The sequence below is a fragment of the Spermophilus citellus genome, assembly GCF_964194105.1.
Source record: "Spermophilus citellus genome assembly, chromosome: 15".
Lineage (NCBI taxonomy): Eukaryota > Metazoa > Chordata > Mammalia > Rodentia > Sciuridae > Spermophilus > Spermophilus citellus.
In genome coordinates, this window is record NC_138195.1 from 65,949,911 (window position 1) to 65,970,943 (window position 21,033).

At 33.8% G+C, this 21,033-nt stretch overlaps 1 protein-coding gene across 1 annotated transcript in view; it reads left to right on the forward strand.

Moving 5' to 3' along the window:
- CC2D2B (coiled-coil and C2 domain containing 2B) overlaps nucleotides 1-21,033 on the forward strand; it is a gene marked incomplete at both ends in the record, with an annotated part of 107,876 nt that overhangs the window by 27,223 nt on the left and 59,620 nt on the right. Inside the window, 9 exons of the mRNA XM_081268240.1 lie at nucleotides 1,699-1,897; nucleotides 2,068-2,204; nucleotides 2,302-2,430; nucleotides 5,234-5,443; nucleotides 8,204-8,301; nucleotides 15,727-15,867; nucleotides 17,857-17,965; nucleotides 18,182-18,300; nucleotides 20,711-20,888. Of these exons, the coding sequence (XP_081124366.1) occupies nucleotides 1,699-1,897; nucleotides 2,068-2,204; nucleotides 2,302-2,430; nucleotides 5,234-5,443; nucleotides 8,204-8,301; nucleotides 15,727-15,867; nucleotides 17,857-17,965; nucleotides 18,182-18,300; nucleotides 20,711-20,888 (1,320 nt within the window). The remainder of the gene's footprint in view (nucleotides 1-1,698; nucleotides 1,898-2,067; nucleotides 2,205-2,301; nucleotides 2,431-5,233; nucleotides 5,444-8,203; nucleotides 8,302-15,726; nucleotides 15,868-17,856; nucleotides 17,966-18,181; nucleotides 18,301-20,710; nucleotides 20,889-21,033) is intronic.

A 21,033-nucleotide genomic window follows, 5' to 3' on the forward strand; every position in this document is an offset into this window, starting at 1 on the left:
TTCAGTCTACTGCTGCTCTGTGCTTGCCCTTTCCTGCAGTATTAGTCTCACCAGTCTTTCCCTGTCCTCTCCTGACTTGTCACTCTCACTAGCCCCCCTATTTGCTCCTGTTGCTATAACTTTCTCCAGTTCCTCTGAACCTTCAAATCTCTCCACAGTTCTCTTGAGGCCCCCGCCACCCAGAACGTCCTATTCCCAATCATCCCACCTAATGTCTTCTGACACCTCTCAGTCATTTCTGCATCCCCCAGGTCCTCCTTTCAATTGCTCTTGGACCCCCATTTCTCTTCTTACTTATTCCCCAATCTGTTCCAATTTTTTCTTTGCATTCTCCTCTAGTCTTTTCATTCCTTTTTCGTTAACTGCTTTTTCCACAATGAAAACCTTGTCTTTTAAAATTTTGAACAAATAAAAACGTTCACAAATAAAAATGTTAAGTATAAAAACTTAATGCAGAAAACCATGAGAAATAAAATGAAAATCATCTGAAACCCCACTGTCCTGAAATAAGCACTAATTGTCATTCTTTCTTATGTTTCTTGTACTTATGCCCATACATGCACACACACAGAGGTTACATAAACAACCATAGTAGTAAATGGCAGTTCCAATTTTTCAATAACTCAGCCAAACCTTGGTGTCATCCTTGGATCCTCTTTTACTCACATGCCTCAAATCCAGTTCATCACAAATCCTGTTGGCACTACCTTCAAAGGTATTATCTGACTCACTTTTTTCTACCTTTATAGGTATCACCCTAGTTTAAGTCACCATAAATTATCTTCTGGACCATTGTCATAGTCTCCCTCTAAATTCACTGTTGCTCTTATAACCAGTTTTCCATACCATACAATAGTCAGAGTGATCCTGTTAAAAACCTGAGAAAGGCCATTCTGAAATAAAAGCTGAAGTCCTTACAGGAGCCTTCAAGGTTTACATGCTGTGTCCCCCTTAGTACCTCTTGACTTCATTTCGATTCTCCTGTTTTCCTCCCTCTCACCTAACTTCCCACCACATGAATGTCCTTCTGTTCCTCACAACATGCTCTTGCCTTATGGTCTTTGTACCTGTATTTCTGCCTAGAAGATTCTTCCTTATCCTCATGCTTTATCCCATATTGTCTTTGGGACTCTGTTCAAATGACACATTATTAAAGATACTGTGTCTATATGTTATAATCTGTATGTACAAATATAGATAGTATAACACATATGTTATAGTTTGTCATACACATATCATAAGCTCCTATGTTAAATCTTCTTTCTTTTTCTTAAATATCTTCAAGGAAATATGTCTATTCCACATAATTTTGGGTAATATTGCTCTTTGAATGATTAAAAAGAAAGGTGTGGGGGGGTTAAGACCATATGGTCTAATAACTTTAGATTATCATACTTGATATATAATGGTACAGTATCTCTGGGCATTTTCCATAGGACAGGAGAGGTTTAAGTTAGTTCTATTTCAGCAGTCTTTCATTGGGCAATTGCAAAAATGGATTATTGAAAAATCATGTTGTATAATACTAAGCCTTAAATTAATTTCTCAAGGAAGTTTCATTATAAGAGTTTCAGCTAGTACTTGTCTGGGTGAGGTGAATCAGAAAGAAATATTACAGTAAAGTTCTAGTACACTTATATTCATATTGACCATTGGGGACAAGGATATAGACTTATTTTTCTTTTTGGTATTCAACAGAAGTCAGTAAATGATAGTTATTTCAAACACTTTTCCCTTGGTGATAATTCACAAAATGTTGCTGAGAGCCAAGATGAAGATTTTATGGAAGAAATCCTTTTTGCAGATTTAATTGAAATAAAAGCTGCAGAATATGAAGATGATCAAGAACAAATCAAAAAACAGCAGGCAAATATTTTTGTGCCAAGTAGTTCCCCAGGTAATGTTCTTTTTCAGTAAAATATTTAAGTCATTAATGAGTCCATATTTAGGATAATCACTTCTTTGTATGCTGGATTAATAAGAAGTATCTATCTAAAATCATGTAAGTTTTCTGTATTTGTTCTTCTATTTGGGACTTTAAATTAACACCTAAGTTTTGTTATTAAGTGGCCAACCAGTGTAAACTGCCAAAAGGTATGACACCACGCATTTTAGAAGATGAAGGATTCTATGTTCAAAGAAAGCCAAAAATATATAAAAAGACCTGCAACAAAATGGAAAACCGTCTACTTAAATTAGAAAAGGCAAGTGTATCAGCTAAGAAGCTAAACCACTCATAGATAGTATGGCATTTGTTTTAGTGAATGTTTAATTAATATATTTAAAAAATATTTTTGATAGGGAAAGTGTTGGTTTGAAGAAAGTGGAGAAATAATGTCATTACCTTCACCCATTAAACAGTCATGGAATTTCAGACTAAATATAAGCAAGGAATCTTTAAATCCAGCACTAAAGACCATATATAGGAAGGTAATCAGAAACAGTTTATTTGTAATCATGATTGAAATTCTCATAATATCAATTATAAGTTGTGGTTTTATTTTTCCCTCTAAAGATATTAAGTCTGGTTAAATTGAATTAAATATTAATTGAATTAAAATATTACTTGGCCCTTAAGATTATGTTCTTGGTGAATATTTAATGATATGGGGAAGTGCTCAAAATAAAATGTAAAGTAAAACAAGCAGAATACAAAATTATGTATGATCCTAATTTGATAAAAGTAAGTAATGAGTAGTATTCAAAGTAACTACTAATATAACTTCTACCACTGTGATTACTCTTGCCTGTTAATTTTGCCTATTTCACATAAATAAAATCATAAACTAAGTACTCTATGTTGTGTGCAACAATAGTTTGCTCATTTTTTTCCTAGGTAGAATGGTATGAAAAATACATTTATTTATTTACCTCTTCTGCTATTGATACAAGATGCATCCAGTATTATCTATTACTAATAACACTGCTGTGTAATTTCTGCACATGCATTCTGACTAATATATGTGTATGTATTTTCTGTTGGGTAAATATCAAATGCTATTATAAGTTTGTATGTGTTCTGTTTACTATATAAGGCCAAACAGTTTTCCAGTTGACTATAGGAAATGATACACAAACTAGAAGCTTGTGAGAGTTCTGTTTTAAATTCTTGCCAATAGTTGGTATTGTCTATCTTTTAAATCATGCCCATTATGGTGTATGTAAGTGGTATTTCCTTAATGTCTGGTCATTTTGTGCTTTTATCTGGGCTTTAATCCATTGTTGCCCTGATCTTTGTGCTTTTGGTATAACAAGTTATCTGTTTCAAGAAGCCTTTTTAAGCCTCTCAGTTAATCACTGCTTATAACCAGTGTGTCTGGGAGCTTACTGCCACCCAGGAGAATTCATTCCAGTGTTGCACAGTTCTCATTGTTTATTATTTTCTGTTATTGAACTAAAATCTGCCTCCTGATCACTTCTACTTATCTGACCTTGTTTGGCCAGCAGAGAACTCATAAAGTACTTCACCTGTATGATACCTCTTCAGATACGTAAAGCCTACAGTCACTTCTACCTTTAGCTTTTGCTCTCCAGTCTAAACTCACTTCCTTTGGTTGTTGTTAGAAATTCCACCATCTGTTACTGTCCTCTAGCTCCTGAGTACCACAATCAGTAAGTACTCAACAAGGCAAAATCAAAGGCAAAGGTTTATGTCACTCTAATAGAAACCTAAAGCAAGTAGCAACATAGTTATTATCCATCTTGCCGCCGAATCTGCTTAACCAGATGGGCATCTCTCATTTGTAATTTAGTTGTTTAGAACTGAAGCTGTTTATCCCCCTTGGTGTTTCTTTTCCTGGTGATGACCAGTTTATCAGTTTGTAACCAATTGACTAAATCCCTTAGGTGGAATGTGAGTTGGCACTTAACATAGCGAATAAGAACTTAACAAATATTAATTTTTAGAAAACAAGCTTTATGGCCATATTCCCTGAAATCCAGTAAGGAAGAAAGGAAGGTTCCCAACTCAGGAAAGAGTAGGGAGGCAGAGATTTAGCCACCATTCTGGTGGCCTACAGTCCTTGAGGATCCTTGATCCTGCCACTACAGGTTTGGAGTGAGGCAGCACTTTTTTCAGCATAACAGCAGCTGTACTACAATAGTACAGACTATAATACAGTACCACAGACCATGTAATTTTTAAAGAGAATAGGTTTGTTTTGTCTCATTGTCCTGATCCAGAATTGAGGGACTACATCTGGGGATGATCTTGTTCTCAGTGTTCTCAAACGACCCAGATCATCACATGATGATAGGCAGGGAACATTCAAGAGATCTAGCCGAACTGTCTTTTATATTAGTTCCACTCTCAAGATAACCCACTAATCATATGAATGGGTTTATCCACTCATGAGGGCAAAATCCTAATCACCTCTTTAATGGCCCTACCTGATCTCACCTCTTAATATCTCATAATGGCAGTTAAATTTCAAGATGAGTTTCAGAAGGGACAAGCAACATTCAAACTATAGAAGCGTGCCATTTTATACCATACTAACCCAGGGAGAGGAGCTCAGTGCTCTTCTCAGGTGGATACAGTCATGGCTCTTACTGGGGGTGGCTATGCATTAATGGATTAGGCTCCCTGTTAAGTAATTCCCCCACTTCAAATTATATCGAAAAAACCAATCACGTGCATATTCAGATACACATGCTTAAATTCAAAATAGTGGGTGAAACATGCATGAATCATTTTGCATATAACTTAAGTTCTATAGACTTCAACTAATTTGGAACAATCTAGTACCCCTAGATGGAGACAGTCTCATATACAAAGAGTATTTGTTAATGTAGAATTTGCTTAAATGATCCAGATAACTTAGTGGAGTTTTCCAGATGACTATCAGTAAAATGATTTAGAAACAATGCTTTAATAAGTCATCATTTAGCTCTGATACACAGATGAGCAATACACCATCATGTAACCAAACTCGACCTAAAAGTTAATATCTGTCATAATGTCCCTACATGAAATTTTCATCTTATAATTTGAAAGTACAACTTCCACTGGTAAACAATAGTGAGGTAGATGGCAATAGACCATAGCAATATAATTAAAGTGCTGTAATCCAAATATATTTTAAAAATTTAAGCCATAATCAATTTCAAAGAAGACTGAATTATTGTTTTTAGCTTTTCCATATCTTTTGATTTTTCTACAATTGACATGTTACTTGTAATTTAAAAAGGAATAGCATAAAATTAACATTGTATACACATTTTTCTTTAAAAGGCAATTAAATATGACCTAGGAAGCTCTTTGAGGAGCAAAATGGAAGGTCACAGAGAAATGTACCAAATAGATCTCAGCATTGTGGGTTTGCAATTCAGCCATCACCCTCTCTTCAATAAAGAACAAGTATTATGTGCTAGGCTGCTCCAATTTTATGAATGTTTTCAGGAGAGACAGCAACAGAATTTACCTCAGCTGCTGTATGAGAAGGTGAGAACGGCTTTTGTTTTAGTTATAGAGTTGAACATTTAATAATCAGAAAGAAAAAGATCTTAGTACAGATCAAGTTATTGTAGAATATTTTCCCTTTGCACTGTAAATATTGAACCAATTAGAACAATGGTTTGATTTCCATTTTTCTGAAAAGGAATTAGGACTAGACTGTCTGAAGAGATAGCTTCAGACATCCTGCAGAATATTTTACACATGTAAATAATTTACTTACTAATCAGTGGTATTGTTGGTCCTATGACTCAATAAGAATATTTAAAAAGAGTAGGACTTAAAAGAGTCATGTATTTCTTTTTTAAATATATTTTTAAAATTTTTTAGTTGTAGTTGGACACAATACCTTTATTTTATTTATTTATTTTTATGTGGTGCTGAGGATCGAACCCAGGACCTCACCCGTGCTAGGCGAGCGCTCTACCTCTGAGCCACAACCCCAACCCTCGTGTAGCTCTTTTCTAATAAAATTTTTAGTAAAAATATCAGAGATCATGAATCTCAAGTCAAATTTAAGAGTCTTGACTTAATTCAAATATGATGGATGACTAATCCAAACAGTCATTTAATGACATTATGAAGGATATATAAATTTTGAAGAGGAATAAAAGGGGCTACCTACCAATTATTTTCGCAAACTTGTACCTCTTGTTTAAATTCTCTGCTGAGTTTCTTTCAGGAAAGGCAGTTTGATAAATCTCTTTCAACTAATGAGTACCTTTGAAATTAAATACCTACCTAATGAGATATTTATTTAATTAAATAGCCAATTCTGTTAGAGTCACCAAGACATCTCAGTAAGCTTGACATGAAACTACACCTTAATAAATGTTTGCTTTTAAAAAAAATATTTGTTTAGTTGTAGATGGACATAATACCTTTATTTTATTTGTTTATTTGTATGTGGTGCCAGGCATCGAACCCAGTGCCTCACGCCTGATAGGCAAGCGCTCTACCACTGAGCTGCAACCCCAGCCCCATAAATGTTTGCTTTTTAAGATGTAAATACAAAAACCATAGGACTTATTTGAATTTTCATGTTAGGCATTGTGTAGGAAAATTTAATAGGTGAACACCACCAACACTGGAATAAGACAGACATTGAATATTCTAACTTTTCACTTACTACAGCCATTGTTTTCATGAATGGAGGAACCAACTCTGAAGTTTAGATTCAGGTCACTAAAAAAGTGTCATGGTTTATAGATTTCTACTTTATACAATTTTCTCCAACAATGTTATCTCATCTTTAAAGTCTAATTTAGCAATAATGATTTTATTTCATAGCATACTATCTATTTATACATAGAGAAATTTCAGGTTTATTTTTTCATATAGTATGCATGGCTTTGCATAAAATAATAACCTCTTAGGATCATTGTTTGTAATATATAATGATATTAATGTTATTGATTCTTAGGTAATAGGAATTCTCTAAGAAAAACGACCATTCAAGGGTAATTGATAGTGTCTGATGTCTGATGTACAAATTATAAAGATAATTTTTGTATATTTTTGTGATATGTCTGCACGTGTGTGTGTGTGTGTGTGTGAGTGTGTCTGTGTGTGTGTGTAATTTCTAGGCTTTTGTTCTATCTAGAATTTATAGCTGTGTCTTTGGCAAAGCTGAATTCCAACTCAATACATAATCCCCCAAAAGTTAGCCTAATAGTTAAACAGCATCATTTCTCTACTGACTTCAAATTCTGCCTTTGTCATAAAGCAGCTGGACATAGTGATGTAATCTTGTTTAAGGATTATTTATTCCACTGACGTATTGGTCTATTATTATAATATTTAATAATTAAACTCTGATATGCCATGGGACAAGTGCCTTCTCTTTATTGTCATTTCTAGAGTGTTTTTGAATACTTTTATAGATTTGATCTTTCATGCCAACTTTGGAATTAGTTTGCCACCTTCTTTTTTAAAATTCCTGTTACTGTTTTTACTGTGATTGCATTATATCATTATATTAATTTGTATCTTTATTGGTTCTTACATATGATGGTAGTTGTTATATTAATTTTGAAAGAAATCTTATCTTTATAAAAATTGGATTTCTTCATCCAGGAATACAGTGTCTTCCTATTTGTTTAGGTCCTTTCATTTGTCTTCCAGTGAAAGTTGTGAGCAGTTTACTTTAGTCTTAAAGTTCCCACAAGTTACCCTTAACTGACACATTTCTCCTGCAAGGATTTTAGGATTTAGTTTTCTTCAGTTTTATTTCTCTATAAAAATATGCTTAAGATATGTGTTTTATACATTCTCAGTATATCTTTTTTCTTGATTTTATTTTTTCTTATTTTCCTATGTTGTTATGCATTTATATTGTTATAGAAAGGCATAGATAGTTATCAATATAGGTTTTCAGGTGTGGATGTGATGATGGCAAAATCTTTATGGATAGACAGATTTTTTCTGTAACCATGAGATTTTAGGTGGAAGATAAGATACATATCTGTACTTGATCTAACATCTAATGGCATTTCTTTATCAATCGATGAACTGATTGCCTAGTATATTCAAGGTATGATATTTATTCTTAGATATTGAGGCTCTTCTCAGTTCTGACCCAAGGTTTTTATATGAAATATATTTTGGAAGATGAAATAATAATACACAAACTAGTTAAACATTTATGCTTCTGCTGCAAATCCTTATACATTTACATATGTACAGATGAATTGGAATAATGGTTACAAGTGGATGAAATATAATAAAGAGCTTTTTTCTTTGTTATAGCTGAAAGCACTGACAAATGCTATCAAAACAGAAAGTGAAAATTTTGAAGTAGATCAGCTTACCAAAAAATCTTTACAAGACTATTATTGGCAGATAAGGTAGGTTTTAAGCTATTCATATATTAATCAAATATTTAATTAACTTTGGGTTTGCACTTGAAATGGAAGATATAAAATAAGAAAAGTATAAGAGGTCTACTCTTTTTTCTGCATTTTTATTGGTGCATGATAGGTGTATATATTGATAAGATTTGTTGTTATGTATTCATACATGCATATAATATAACAATATAATTTAACCAATATCAACTCCACCATTTCCCCACTCCCTCCCCATCTTCCACCATTGGTCCTTTTCCTCACCTGCTCTCCCTTTGATTTTTAGGAGATCCACCTTCACCTTTCTTTTGCTCTCTAGCTTCCACATGTGAGAGAAAACTTGACCCTTGACCTTCTGAGTTCGACTTATTTCCCTTAACATGATGGTCTCAAGTTCCATGCATTTCCCTGCAAATTACATAAATTCATTTTTCTTTATGCATGAATAAAATTCCATAATGTATATATGCTACATTTCCTTTTATCCATTATTTTGGATGGACATGTAGGCTAATTGCTTGATGGACATGTAGGCTAATTCCACAGTTTGGCTATTGTGAATTGTGCTGCTATAAACATTAATGTAGCTGTGTCATGGGTATGCAGGTTACCATTCTAGTAAGATGACTTTAATTCTTCAGGATAAAAAAACAAGCAGTGGTATACCTGGGTCATAGGATGGCTCCATACCTAGTCCTTTAAGGGACCTCCATACTGATCTCCATAGTAGTTGTACTAATTTACTACCAAGTACTACCAAGGGTGTAAAAGTGTTCCTTTTTTTTCCACATCCTATCAAGCATTTATTATTATTTATATTCTTGATAACTGCTATTAAGACTGGCATGAGATAAAATGTCAGTAAAGTTTTGATTTGCATTTCCCTAATTGCTAATAATGTTGAACATTTTTTTCAAGATTTGTTGAAGAGCATTATTCTTTAAGAAATTATAGAAATGGCTATAATATTTCCTTAAGACTCTTTTATGTAAAAATATTTTAGAGTACCATGAGAAAGTAGTTGTAGTTTTAATATGCATTAATTTTGTTGTTGTTGTGCTGGGGATTGAACCTAGGGGCTTTCACATGCTAGGCAAGCACTATATCCAAGCTACACCCTCAACCCTAATATCCATTGATTTTTTAAAAAAATATTTGTTGAAGAAAAACTACTATGATGGCACCAATGCTTTTAGATTATTTCAGTCTCAGGTTTTGTATATATTTGGTAATCCCTATACATTTACATATGTGCAGGATATATTATTTGGTCTAAAGATAATACATCATGACCATTTGGATTTAAGGGCCCCTATTTAAAAACCTATATTTTACAAATTAGAAACATTGGACTAGTTGGGAAGAGAAGTTATAAAAACATGAAATAACTGGAAAAAATAACACTAAAATAAAATAATAATGTCAAGGAATCCCCAAAAGCAGGAAAGCTCACTGCAAGGTACTTCTGCGTAGAAAGTTCAACTGTGTAGTGCTTTTGGTAGCATGACATTCCTCATAGAAACAGAAAAAGTAATCATGAAATTCATCTGGAAAAATAAGAGACTCAGAATAGCTAAAGCAATCCTTAGCAGGAAGAGTGAAGCAGATAGCATCACTATACCAGACCTTAAACTATACTTTACAGCAAAAGTAACAAAAACAGCATGGTATTGGCACCAAAACAGACTTGTAGACCAATGGTACAGAATAGAAGACACAGAGACTAACCCACATAATTACAGTTATCTTATATTAGACAAAGGTGCCAAAAATATGCATTGGAGAAAAGATAGCCTCTTCAACAAATAGTGCTGGGAAAACTGGAAACCCATATGCAACAAAGTGAAATTAAACCCCTCTCTCTCATCATGCACAAAACTCAACTCAAAGTGGATCAAGGACCTAGGAATTAAACCAGAGACTCTGTATCAAATAAAAGAAAAAGTAGGCCCTAATATTCATCATGTGGGATTAGGCCCCAATTCCTTAATAAGACTCCTTTAGTGCAAGAATTAAAACCAAGAATCAATAAATGGGATGGACTCAAACTAAAAAGTTTCTTCTCAGCAAAAGAAACAATCTGTGAGTAAATAGAGATCCTACATCTTGGGAGCAAATTTTTACCCCTCACACGTCAGATAGAGCACTAATCTATATAAGGAACTCAAAAAGCTAAACACCAAAAAAAAAAAAAAAAAAAACCAAAACAAAACAAATAACCCAATCAATAAATGGGCCAAATACCTGAAGAGACACTTCTCAGAAGATGATCTACAATCAATCAAAAAATACATGGAAAAAATGTTCATCATCACTAGCAATTAGAGAAATGCAAATCAAAACCACTCTAAGATTTCATCTCACTCTCGTCAGAATGGCAGCTATTATGCATACAAACAATAATAAGTGTTGGCGAGGATGTGGGGGAAAAAGATACACTCATACACTGCTGGTGGGACTGCAAATTGGTGCAGCCAATCTGGAAAGCAGTATGGAGATTCCTTGGAAAACTTGGAATGGAACCACCATTGGACCCAGCTGTCCCTCTCCTCGGTCTATACCCAAAGGACTTAAAAACAACATACTACAGGGACACGGCCACATCAATGTTTATAGCAGCACAATTCATAATAGCTAAACTGTGGAGCCAACCGAAATGCCCTTCAGTGGATGAATGGATTAAAAAAATGTGGTATATATACACAATGGAATTTTACTCAGCAATAAAAAGAGTATAAAATCATGACATTTGCAGGTAAATGGATGCAGTTGAAGAAGATAATACTAAGTGAAGTTAGCCAATCCCAAAAAAACAAATGCTGGATGTTTTCTCTGATATAAGGTGATTGACTCATAGTGGGGTAGGGAGAGGGAGCATGGGAGGAATAGACAAACTCTAGATAGGGCAGAGGGGTGGGAGGGGAAGGGAGTGGGCAGGAGGTTAGAAATGATGGTGGAATTTTATGGACATCATTATCCAAAGTACATGTATGAAGACATGAATTGTTGTGAACATACTTTATACAGAGGTATGAAAAATTACATAAAGATCTCTATATGTGTAATAATAATTGTGATGCATTCTGCTGTCATGTATTTTAAAAAAAGCAATTAAAAATAAATAAATAGATAGATAGATAAAACAACTGTCTTAAAGGTGCCCAAAGAAGTAAAGGGAGATGAGAAAAAATCGAAGAAAACATTTATGGACAAAATGGAAATATCATTAAAGATATAGAAAATTGAAAAATGAAAGAAATTTCAGAGCTAAAAAGTAGAATAACAGAAATTTTAAAAATCACAAGAGGGATTTAAAGGCATATTTGAACAAAGAGAAGAGTCAGTGATCTTAAATATAGGACAATGGAAATTGTAGAGTCTAAGGAATGAAAAGAAAAAAATATTGAAGAAAAATAAACAGAGCTAAGGGACTTCAGGGATGCCACCAAATTGACCAATATACTCATTGTAGGAGATCCAGAAGGAGAAGATAGAAAGGTGGTGAGAGATTATTCAAAGAAACAGTGAATGAAAACATCCCAAATTTGATGAAGGGTATGAATGTAAATATTCAAGAAGTTCAGCAAAATCCAAGTGAGATGAACTCAAGGAGACCCACAGAAATGCACATTATAATCAAATGTTCAAAAGACAGAGCCTAAGAGAGAATCTTAAAAGCAGCAAGAGAAAAGCAACTCGTCACATGCAAGAGATTCTCAATAAGATTATCCGCAGATTTCTCATCAGAAACTTTGGAGACCAAAAAGCAGGGGTTGGTATATTCAAAGTTCTGAAAGAAAACAAAAATCTGTTAACCAAGATCCTATATCCAGCAAAAATGTCCTTCAAAAGTGAGGGAGAAATTAAGATGTTTCCAGATAAACAAAAGCTGAGGGAATTTGTTACCACTAGAACTCCCCTGCGAGAGATGTTTAAGGGAGTCCTACAGGATGAAATGAAAGAATTCTAGATAGTAACTCAAAATTACATAAATAAAGATCTCAATAAAGATAAATAGCATGGTCAATGATAAAAACTAGTATTTAACAAGTATTTGTTTTTTACTTGGTCAATGATAAAAACTAGTATTTAACAAGTATTTGTTTTTTACATGGTTTAAAAGACTAATGCATTTAAACGAATTATGTTTATGTTTTGGGGTACAGAATATTTAAAGAGAATTTTGTGATATCAACAATTGAAAGGGATGGTGACAGTCACTAAAAGAGCAGGGTTTATGCTATTAAAGTTTAAGCTGGATAAATTCAAGTATTTATACAGAGTATTACTTGCCATTAGTGTTATTTATTATGAGTATTATAATTTTAGCAGTCCCCATGGAAACTACAAAGAAAGAATCTATGAGTGTACACAAAAGGAAATGAGAAGGGAATTTAAAAACTTCCCTTTAAAAAAATCAACTAAACACAAAAGAAACTATAATGCAGAAAATAAGAGAAAAAAAAAACAAGCTTTAAGAGATATGAAAAACAAATAATAGAATGATAGAAGTGTGTCCTTTCTTATCAATAGTTAACCTGCCAATTAAGGATTGGCGAGGGGCTGGGGATGTGGCTCAAGCGGTAGCGTGCTCGCCTGGCATGTGTGCGGCCCGGGTTCGATCTTCAGCACCACATACAAACAAAGATGTTGTGTCCACTGATAACTAAAAAATAAATATTAAAATTCTCTCTCTCTCTCTCTCTCTCTCTCTCTCTCTCTCTCTCTCTGTCTTAAAAAAAAAAAGGATTGGCCAGGATTGACAGGAAAGATAAAAAAATATGTGATCTAGTGAATACAGTCTGTATGAGACACTTTAAATCCAAAGATGCAAATAGCTTGAAAGTAAAAGTACAGAAAATGAAATTTTATACAAATAGTAACTAAAGAGAACAGGGATGGCTCTGTTAACATTAGACAAAATCTACCTTAAAAATCCCATAGAAGAAAAAAAATAGCAAAAAAATTTTTTGAAGAATCAAACAAAAATTCAATGGAGGACTACCATTTCTAGTAATGCCAGTCAACCATCCTTCCAAAAACAACTAAAAAAGAGTGGATGAAATATATATATATTTTCTCTTAAATGCACCAAAGACACAAGAAAAAAATTGAGAATAAGGAGGATACCAGACATCAAAGGAGCTCAAATAGGTGAGACATCTCTGTCTTGGGGTATGAGCCCCAAAAGAGAAGTAGCTGGGAGAGAGAGTTCACTTTTGTCAAACTGGGATAAGAATGGGGTAAGTGGCAGATGAAGTGCAGGTTGTTCTGAGGACAGGGAACAGAGTTCTATAGGAACCAGAAGTAAACAAATCCCATCCTCAGCCTCCACACACTATATTGATAGAGGTAAGCTAAAATTTAGAAAGGTTTATCAAAGAGACATTATAAGCTGACATTTGAAAGAGAAAATAAAAAATTTAGAGGGATGAAGCCAGACTCCACAATGCACTCTTGTAACCTCAGCAATACAGGAGTCTGAGGCAGAAGGATTACAAGTTTGAGGCCAGCCTGGGCAACTTAGTGAGACTCTGTCTCAAAATGAAAATGGCAGAGGATGTTGTTCAGTGGTAGAGCACCCCTGAGTTAAATCTCCAGTACTACTACTACTACTACTAATAATAATAATAATAATAATAATTATTATTATTATTATTATAAGGATGAAAAATACAATAACCAAAGTTAAGAATCCAGTAAGTTGTCTTAATAGATTAAGCCTAAATTCATAAATTTATGGATAGGTCAAAATAAACTAGCCAAAATTAAACACAGAGAAACAAAAAGATGAAATATAAAAATGAGACTATGAAAACACAAGATACAGCAAGAAAATCTAACATGTATTTGAGTCCTAGAAAGAGAAGAGAAAGAAAATGAGGCAAAATGATAACCAAAGAGGTGATGTTAGATTTCCTATAGTTGATGGAAAACATCCATCTATTATTTCAAGAAGCCCAACAAACCCAAGTAGACACTTAAAAACATTATGTGGATTAAGACAAAGAATATATTAAAAGCAGTCAGAGACAAGGGTATGTCTTTATACTTACTGGAATAGCTATTATCTAAAAAAAAAAAATTGGTGAAAAATGTGGAGAAATCTGAGCTCTTTCGAATTGCTGGTTGGAATATAAAAAGGATGCAGCCTCTATGGAAAAAAATGTATTGTGGTTCCTCAAAAAATAAAAATGTAGATTAGTGGTTGAATGCATGCTTAGCATGCACAAAGCCCTGGGTTTAATCCCCAGGACCCCACACAAACAAATAGAATTGCCATGATGTAGCAATTCTATTTCTGGGGTATGTATATCCAAAGAAGTGAAACCAGGGTCTTGAATAGGTATTTGTACATGCGTGTTCGTAACATATTCACAAATATATCCAAAAGGTGGAAGCCACCCAAGTGTCCAGCAGTGAATGATATTCATAATAGCATGTCTAATATAAACAAAATGCCATATATACACACAATGTAATGTCAGCCTTGAAAAGGAAGTAAATTCTGGTGTATGCTGCAGCATGGACAAAATATAAGAATATCATGCTCCCATGGTTTGAATATTTGTTCCTTCTAAAACTTAGGTTAAAATTTAACTGTAAATGTAACAGTAGCGAGAGAGGTATAGCCTTTAAAAAGTGATTAGGCCATGAAGTTTCCACCCTTATAGGTGGGCTTAGTGCCTGAATAAAAGGACTTTGGGGAGTGCTTTCTGTATCTGGCTATCTCTCTTCCCTTCTGCCCTCTGCCGGATGATGAGGCACTTGAAAAGCTACACTGAGGAAGTGATATAAACTGACTTTTGAAAGGTGTCCTCAAGCACTTTAACTAAATAAGAATTCTTCCCCAGCACTTCCTTAGAGTGATTCAAACTATCGTACGGGGCCACCACCATCTTTTCCATCAAGATCTCTTGAGATTTTGGCATCCTAAATTGGCTTTGAAGATACCAGTTTGAACTTATTAGATGGCAAAATAAAAGCTGTGAAAGCATCAATCTGCCAATACAAGTGAAAGCATTGAAAGCATTGCATTTCTTTTTCATAAATAGTGAAGTTAATTAAAATGCTACAGAGCCTGCAAGAACAGTTGTCACAATGTATGGGTTTCCCACCCTTTCTTTCTTTCACTGTTCTTTTCTTCTTATTTCTGTAGTACTTCAAGATCTTGTGGACTTCATGGTAGGATATTTCCTTTTTCAGGAGAATTTTATTTTGTCAGGGCACTTTTGAATAGTGAAAAACCTTCAAGGAATTATTTTTTAATGATTAAATTTCAGTGGGTAGAATTTTTTAAATAAGATGATGGGGAAAAAAATAAGGGACCGACAGGAGTAGTTCTAACACATTCTTCCAGACCATTTTTAAGGACTTACAGTTCTAATGCACCAACTTATATTTGATCTGCCATTATTGTCGTAGTAACACAAAACAACTATATGACTTAGAAAAAGAAAAGAACCTCTCCCTGCTACACAGTATGTTACAGACCTGGAAACAGATAAAATCCCTGAGACTACGTCAAGGATTTACAAGCACTCCAATAAAGTTGCAGTTTCAGAGGTAAGTGTTTGCTCTGTTTACTCCTAAAGTTCCTCTGAGAAACAGCCCAGGAATAAGTGGGACTTCTTGAAACTAGACAACTGTTCCACGTAGTGTACAAAGGACATGTATTGTGAAGTCAGACAATTTTTACAATTTAGTAAGCAAACAATCCAACTTAATAATGGGCAAAGACTTTGAATAGATACTTCACTAAAGAAGATATATGGATGGCAAATAAACACATGAAAAGATTCATAATATCATGTCATATCAATAAAGAAATTTACATTAAAACTGCAGTGAAATGCCACTACATACCTATTCAAGTAACTAAAATCCAAAACAGTGAAAAGAAACAGAGGTTAGCAAATGGCTCTTTTTAATAAAGTTTAAAATAGACTCAACAATCATACTCCTAGGTGAAACATTTTAGGTAAGTGGCTAAAGTTATAAAAACATATATACTAGAAAAAATGTCATTATAGTTCAAAACTAAATTTATTAATCATTTAAGTTACTTATGAACTCATAGTGAAATAGTTCCTTCCCCACAAGTTCAGTGTAGTTTTAGGCCATTAGGAAAGATGTTTATTTTACTGATATTTTTTTTTCTGCTGCAGTAGATTTTAGCAAAAGTGCATCTGACAGTTTCTTAACCTAAGCCCACCATGGAACTTTATCTTAGATTCCTAAATTAATGTAAACTTGATAACTTGACTTGTCATACCTATATATCATGATCCCTTGGGTAAGAAAGAAGAGCTACAGATAACATAAATAGACCCGTATTGCCTGCCCACCACCACTTTCTGTTCTCACTATTCTGAACTCCAATCCCACATGAGACCATTTTTTTCTTACTCACATTTAACATTCAGCTTTCTCAGTAGACCTGGGCTTACATTCACTTCTCCAGAATACTTTTAACAGCCTATTGAGATATAATTCACATACCATTCAGCTCACCCACTTAAAGTATGCAGTTCAAAGGTTTCTAATATATTCACAGAGTTACAAAACGGTCACCACAATGTAATCTTAGAACATTTTAATCTTTCCCAAAAGACACCATCTTCCCCTTAACTTTCACTCCTCAGGTGTGGGCATGTTTTCAATTCTCTTGGACATACCTAGGAGAGGAATTGCTGTGGCAAATGATAACTCTATAGTTAACTTAGTGAAGAACTGCTAGACTGTTTTCCAAAATAGCTGAACCACATGACATTCACAACAGAGCACAGAATATCTTCCCAAATGATTTTCTTCTTAAAGTTTGAAACTAAAAAAAATTAAACCTTATACTGAGAGGTTAAAAAAAAAAAAACCTTAAGCTATCAGGAAAACTCAACTCCTTGGTCGGTTATTTTCTGAAAGGATTCCAGACAAGTGGGGTTTTGTTGAACTAATAAAAGAGAAAAAAAATAGTATACCCACTTCACAACATTATGAGACTTGAAAGAGTTAATATGCATAAACTTCTTAGAACATTGCATATAGTGAATACTGTGTAAGAATTAACTAATACGAACAGTAGCAGATAATTAATGTCAGTAATTACTTACTGTTTATGCATAAGCACCAAGGAGTATAGCTATGTTCTATACTTAATATCTGGTCACCTGCCTTTATACCTGGTCATGGTCTCATAACTTAAACAGTTAGAGGGAAAAAAAGTGAGAGGAGACATGGTTGCGGATTGCTCTTTAGTTACATCACCCCATTCCTCTGGTTATTTATTCTCACCAGAGGAAAGTTTTCTTGATATCCTTAGAAAAGGACTGTGAATGCTAATGGTAGATTTACTAAGTAAAGAGAAATCTGTGAAAATGGAACAACCTTAGGAAGATTTTTTCTGTTTATCATATTGTTAATTTCCTTAGGTTATAAGAGTTGGAAGAAATTGGTTTTGTGTGAGTGTGTTTGCATGTATGGGTTTTGGCAAGATCTCTAACAACTCAAACACCTCCATTATTTCTGCTTTAAATAATTCTATTTATTCTTAATTAGGACAGATATAAATAAATTTGATAAGCAGAAACAAACGGGAAATCAAGAAATGTCTCAGACTAAGAAGAAAACCAAAGGAAAAGCACTTAAGAGTAGAGGAAAACAGGAGGTATTTTTTATTGCAAAATAACATTCAACTCATTTTAAGCTAATAATAGTATGTCATTGTTTGTAGAATAGGAAATCTTGATACGTGTAACAGATTCTAACAAAATGATAAATATAAGAAGTCAACTTTAATTTTAAGAATAATTGTCCTAAACAATGAATGTACCTGGTGTAAGTTATATATTTTTTATTTTTATTTTTACTTTTTTGGTTCTAGAACCTCTTATGTTTATCATCAGAGCTTGAAGAAACAAAAAATGAAATAACAGAGCCATTTTCCTTGATGCCACAACTTTCTTTCACAGCAGAATTAACACATTTATCCAAGTGTTCACTGTAAGCATTTTTAAAGAATTTTTTCATTACATAGCCTATTAATTGAATTAGTTTTAATAATTATTTCTTGAATGAGTGCCATATACTAGACACTCTGCTAAGTTCATTTTTTAAAAACAGGCTCATGTTTGACAATCCCCATTCTGTGGAGTCTAATGTTATCCTCATCTTAGAGGTGGGAGAATGCAAGCTAAAGAAGGTTAAATTGCCCAGGGTCACACATCTAATATGTGACCTGAAGTGAGACAAAAGCCAGTTTGGCTTGTCATAAAGGCTATAATAGCTTCACTAGTAAGTGTAATATATAGTCATTGTTTTATTAGGATAGTAATTTTTATTCATATATAGATAGGTGGAATATAAAACTACTGCTTAAAAAAAGCAAACAAGATTATACAGTCACCTGTGTCATTAAAGGACCCCTTGCTCCCATAAAAACCGTTCCCTATTAAGAGGACCTCCAGACAATCTCCTTCTTCAACAGTACAAATTTCATTCTATCCCACTTGTGACTTCTTCATTGAACTATGCACCTAGTAAATTATGTAAAAAACTGGCATCATACATAACCCATTTCTCTCATCTACTAAGTCTGTGGATCCAATCTCCCTTAAAGAGGATAGGGCAAGTCAGAACGCTGAACTAAGTCCAGTTCCTCAACATCTCTGTCCCTTAGGAGACTTTGCTATTCTATCTTGAAGTATTTTGGAAACGTACCATTTAGCATGGAGTTAGAATTTAGTGGATACTCAATAACTGTTCATATTCATGGATAGTTACATTTAAAAGTGAACATTAAGAGTAGCAGACACAAAGCCACTCTTTCTAACTAGAGATGTGCAACAGTGAAGCAACACTCATTTGCTCTACACCTTCCCAATAAATGCCTGAAATCATTTATTATGTCAGTCACATACAAAAGGATCATCTAAATGAGGGGGGAAAAACAGGAGCTATAAAAATATAAGTTGAAGGGAAAGAGGAAAAAGAATTGGAAGAAGATATTAGTGCTAGAAAAGCTGGATTAAAACAGTGGAAGTCAAGGCAAAACGAAATATAATGTTTCATAATCTTTCTACAGCCATTGCTATCTGTTAGTGTTGCTATCCATTTAAATATCCAGCTGAATAAAACTTGATTCTTCAGAGAAAAGTAATATATTTATATCAAGGATAGAGATATGAAATTAATACAGAGATTGAGGAGGAATTAAGAATAGTTTAGGGCTGGGGCTGGGGCTCAGCGGTAGAGTGCTCGCCTAGCATGTATGAGGCCCTGAGTTCAATCCTCAGCACCACATAAAAATAAATAAATAAAATAAAGGTATTGTGCCCAACTACAGCTAAAAAAAATAAAATATTTTTTTTAAAAAAGAATGGTTTATAGATGAAGAAGAAAGACGAGATTTCCTGAAGATAAATATAATCCCAATTTAACAATTTTCATAATCAATATATGAGCTCATTGTTAAAACTACTTTTAGAAAGTAGTATAAATGGAGCTAGGAAGAAATACCTTTTTTCCCCTAACCTGAGAAGATTACAGAGAAGATGGGCAGATAATGGGCATGGAGGTTCTGGGTGCATAGGATGATCGGTGGGGGCAAGGGAGGGGGCAGTAGAAGGAAATTTTCAGTCTCAATCTAGGGCTTATCTTTCAACAAGGGTTCTCCCTTCTCAAAAGAGGATCAAGTCATTTACATATCATTGTGTCAGTTTCCCTGCAGCTGAGAAGATGCTCCTAAAATGTTGGTTGGGTGGATGAATGGATAGAGGGAAGGCTCTAGGAGTTTCATATCACTCATGGATCATTTTGTTTCCAATAAGTGTTTCCATAGAAACCTCAGGGAAGTAACCTAGTTTGTCTCTCTGATCTTTGGGTTCAGAGAAAGAATGGCTTCTCCGCTGTCTTGTGCACAGCCCAAAGCCTAGGAGATTTATGAAGACCTTTCAAGAGGATAATAGCAGGCCTATTGCCTGTTGCACAGCTTTCAAGTTATTGAAAACACTGTGTGTGCGTAATGTGTCTTATGAAATTTAGAAAACAGATGTAAGTTGTCCCCTAACCCCTGCCCCATGACCAAGTTTCTCACTTTTCTTCTCCTACAGAACATTTGGTGGATAAATGCTGTAATCTGTTATAATTTAGTAAAATAAATAGCTAAATTATCTATAGTACCCTGATTTTAGTTCTTTTTCTATTTTTGAATATATATATATATCTTAAAAACATCTGACTTGCAAGGGGAAACTTTTATCCACATATAGGCAGATATTATTTGACTTAAAGATACCATTTGTTCTCTAAAATAACTATCTTTTTAACATACTAAGATACATTTTGGAAAAAAAAGATATTTTATAACCATTCTGTTTTCCATGGGTCATTTAAAGATTCATTTAATTTTTAGGCAAGAACAAAAGAGAAGAGCCAAAATTCAGAAGCTTAAATATTTTCTTAAAATACTTTACAACAATAAACAGGTTTCTTGCACTTCAGTATCTCCTCTACAGCTTGATTTTAAAGTAATGTTTCAGCAAATTTTCAATATCCAGTTAATATATTGGCCTGAAACAATTTGCTTGGAGGTATGCCATTGTCATTACTTTTGTATCTTATTTTTTGCCATGCATAATTTTTCATGTTAGCTACTGTTATGTGATAAGTTATTTTTATATTAAAGATGGTTTTTCTATAGTTAACAATGTGTATATAATTAATAAATGCATATTC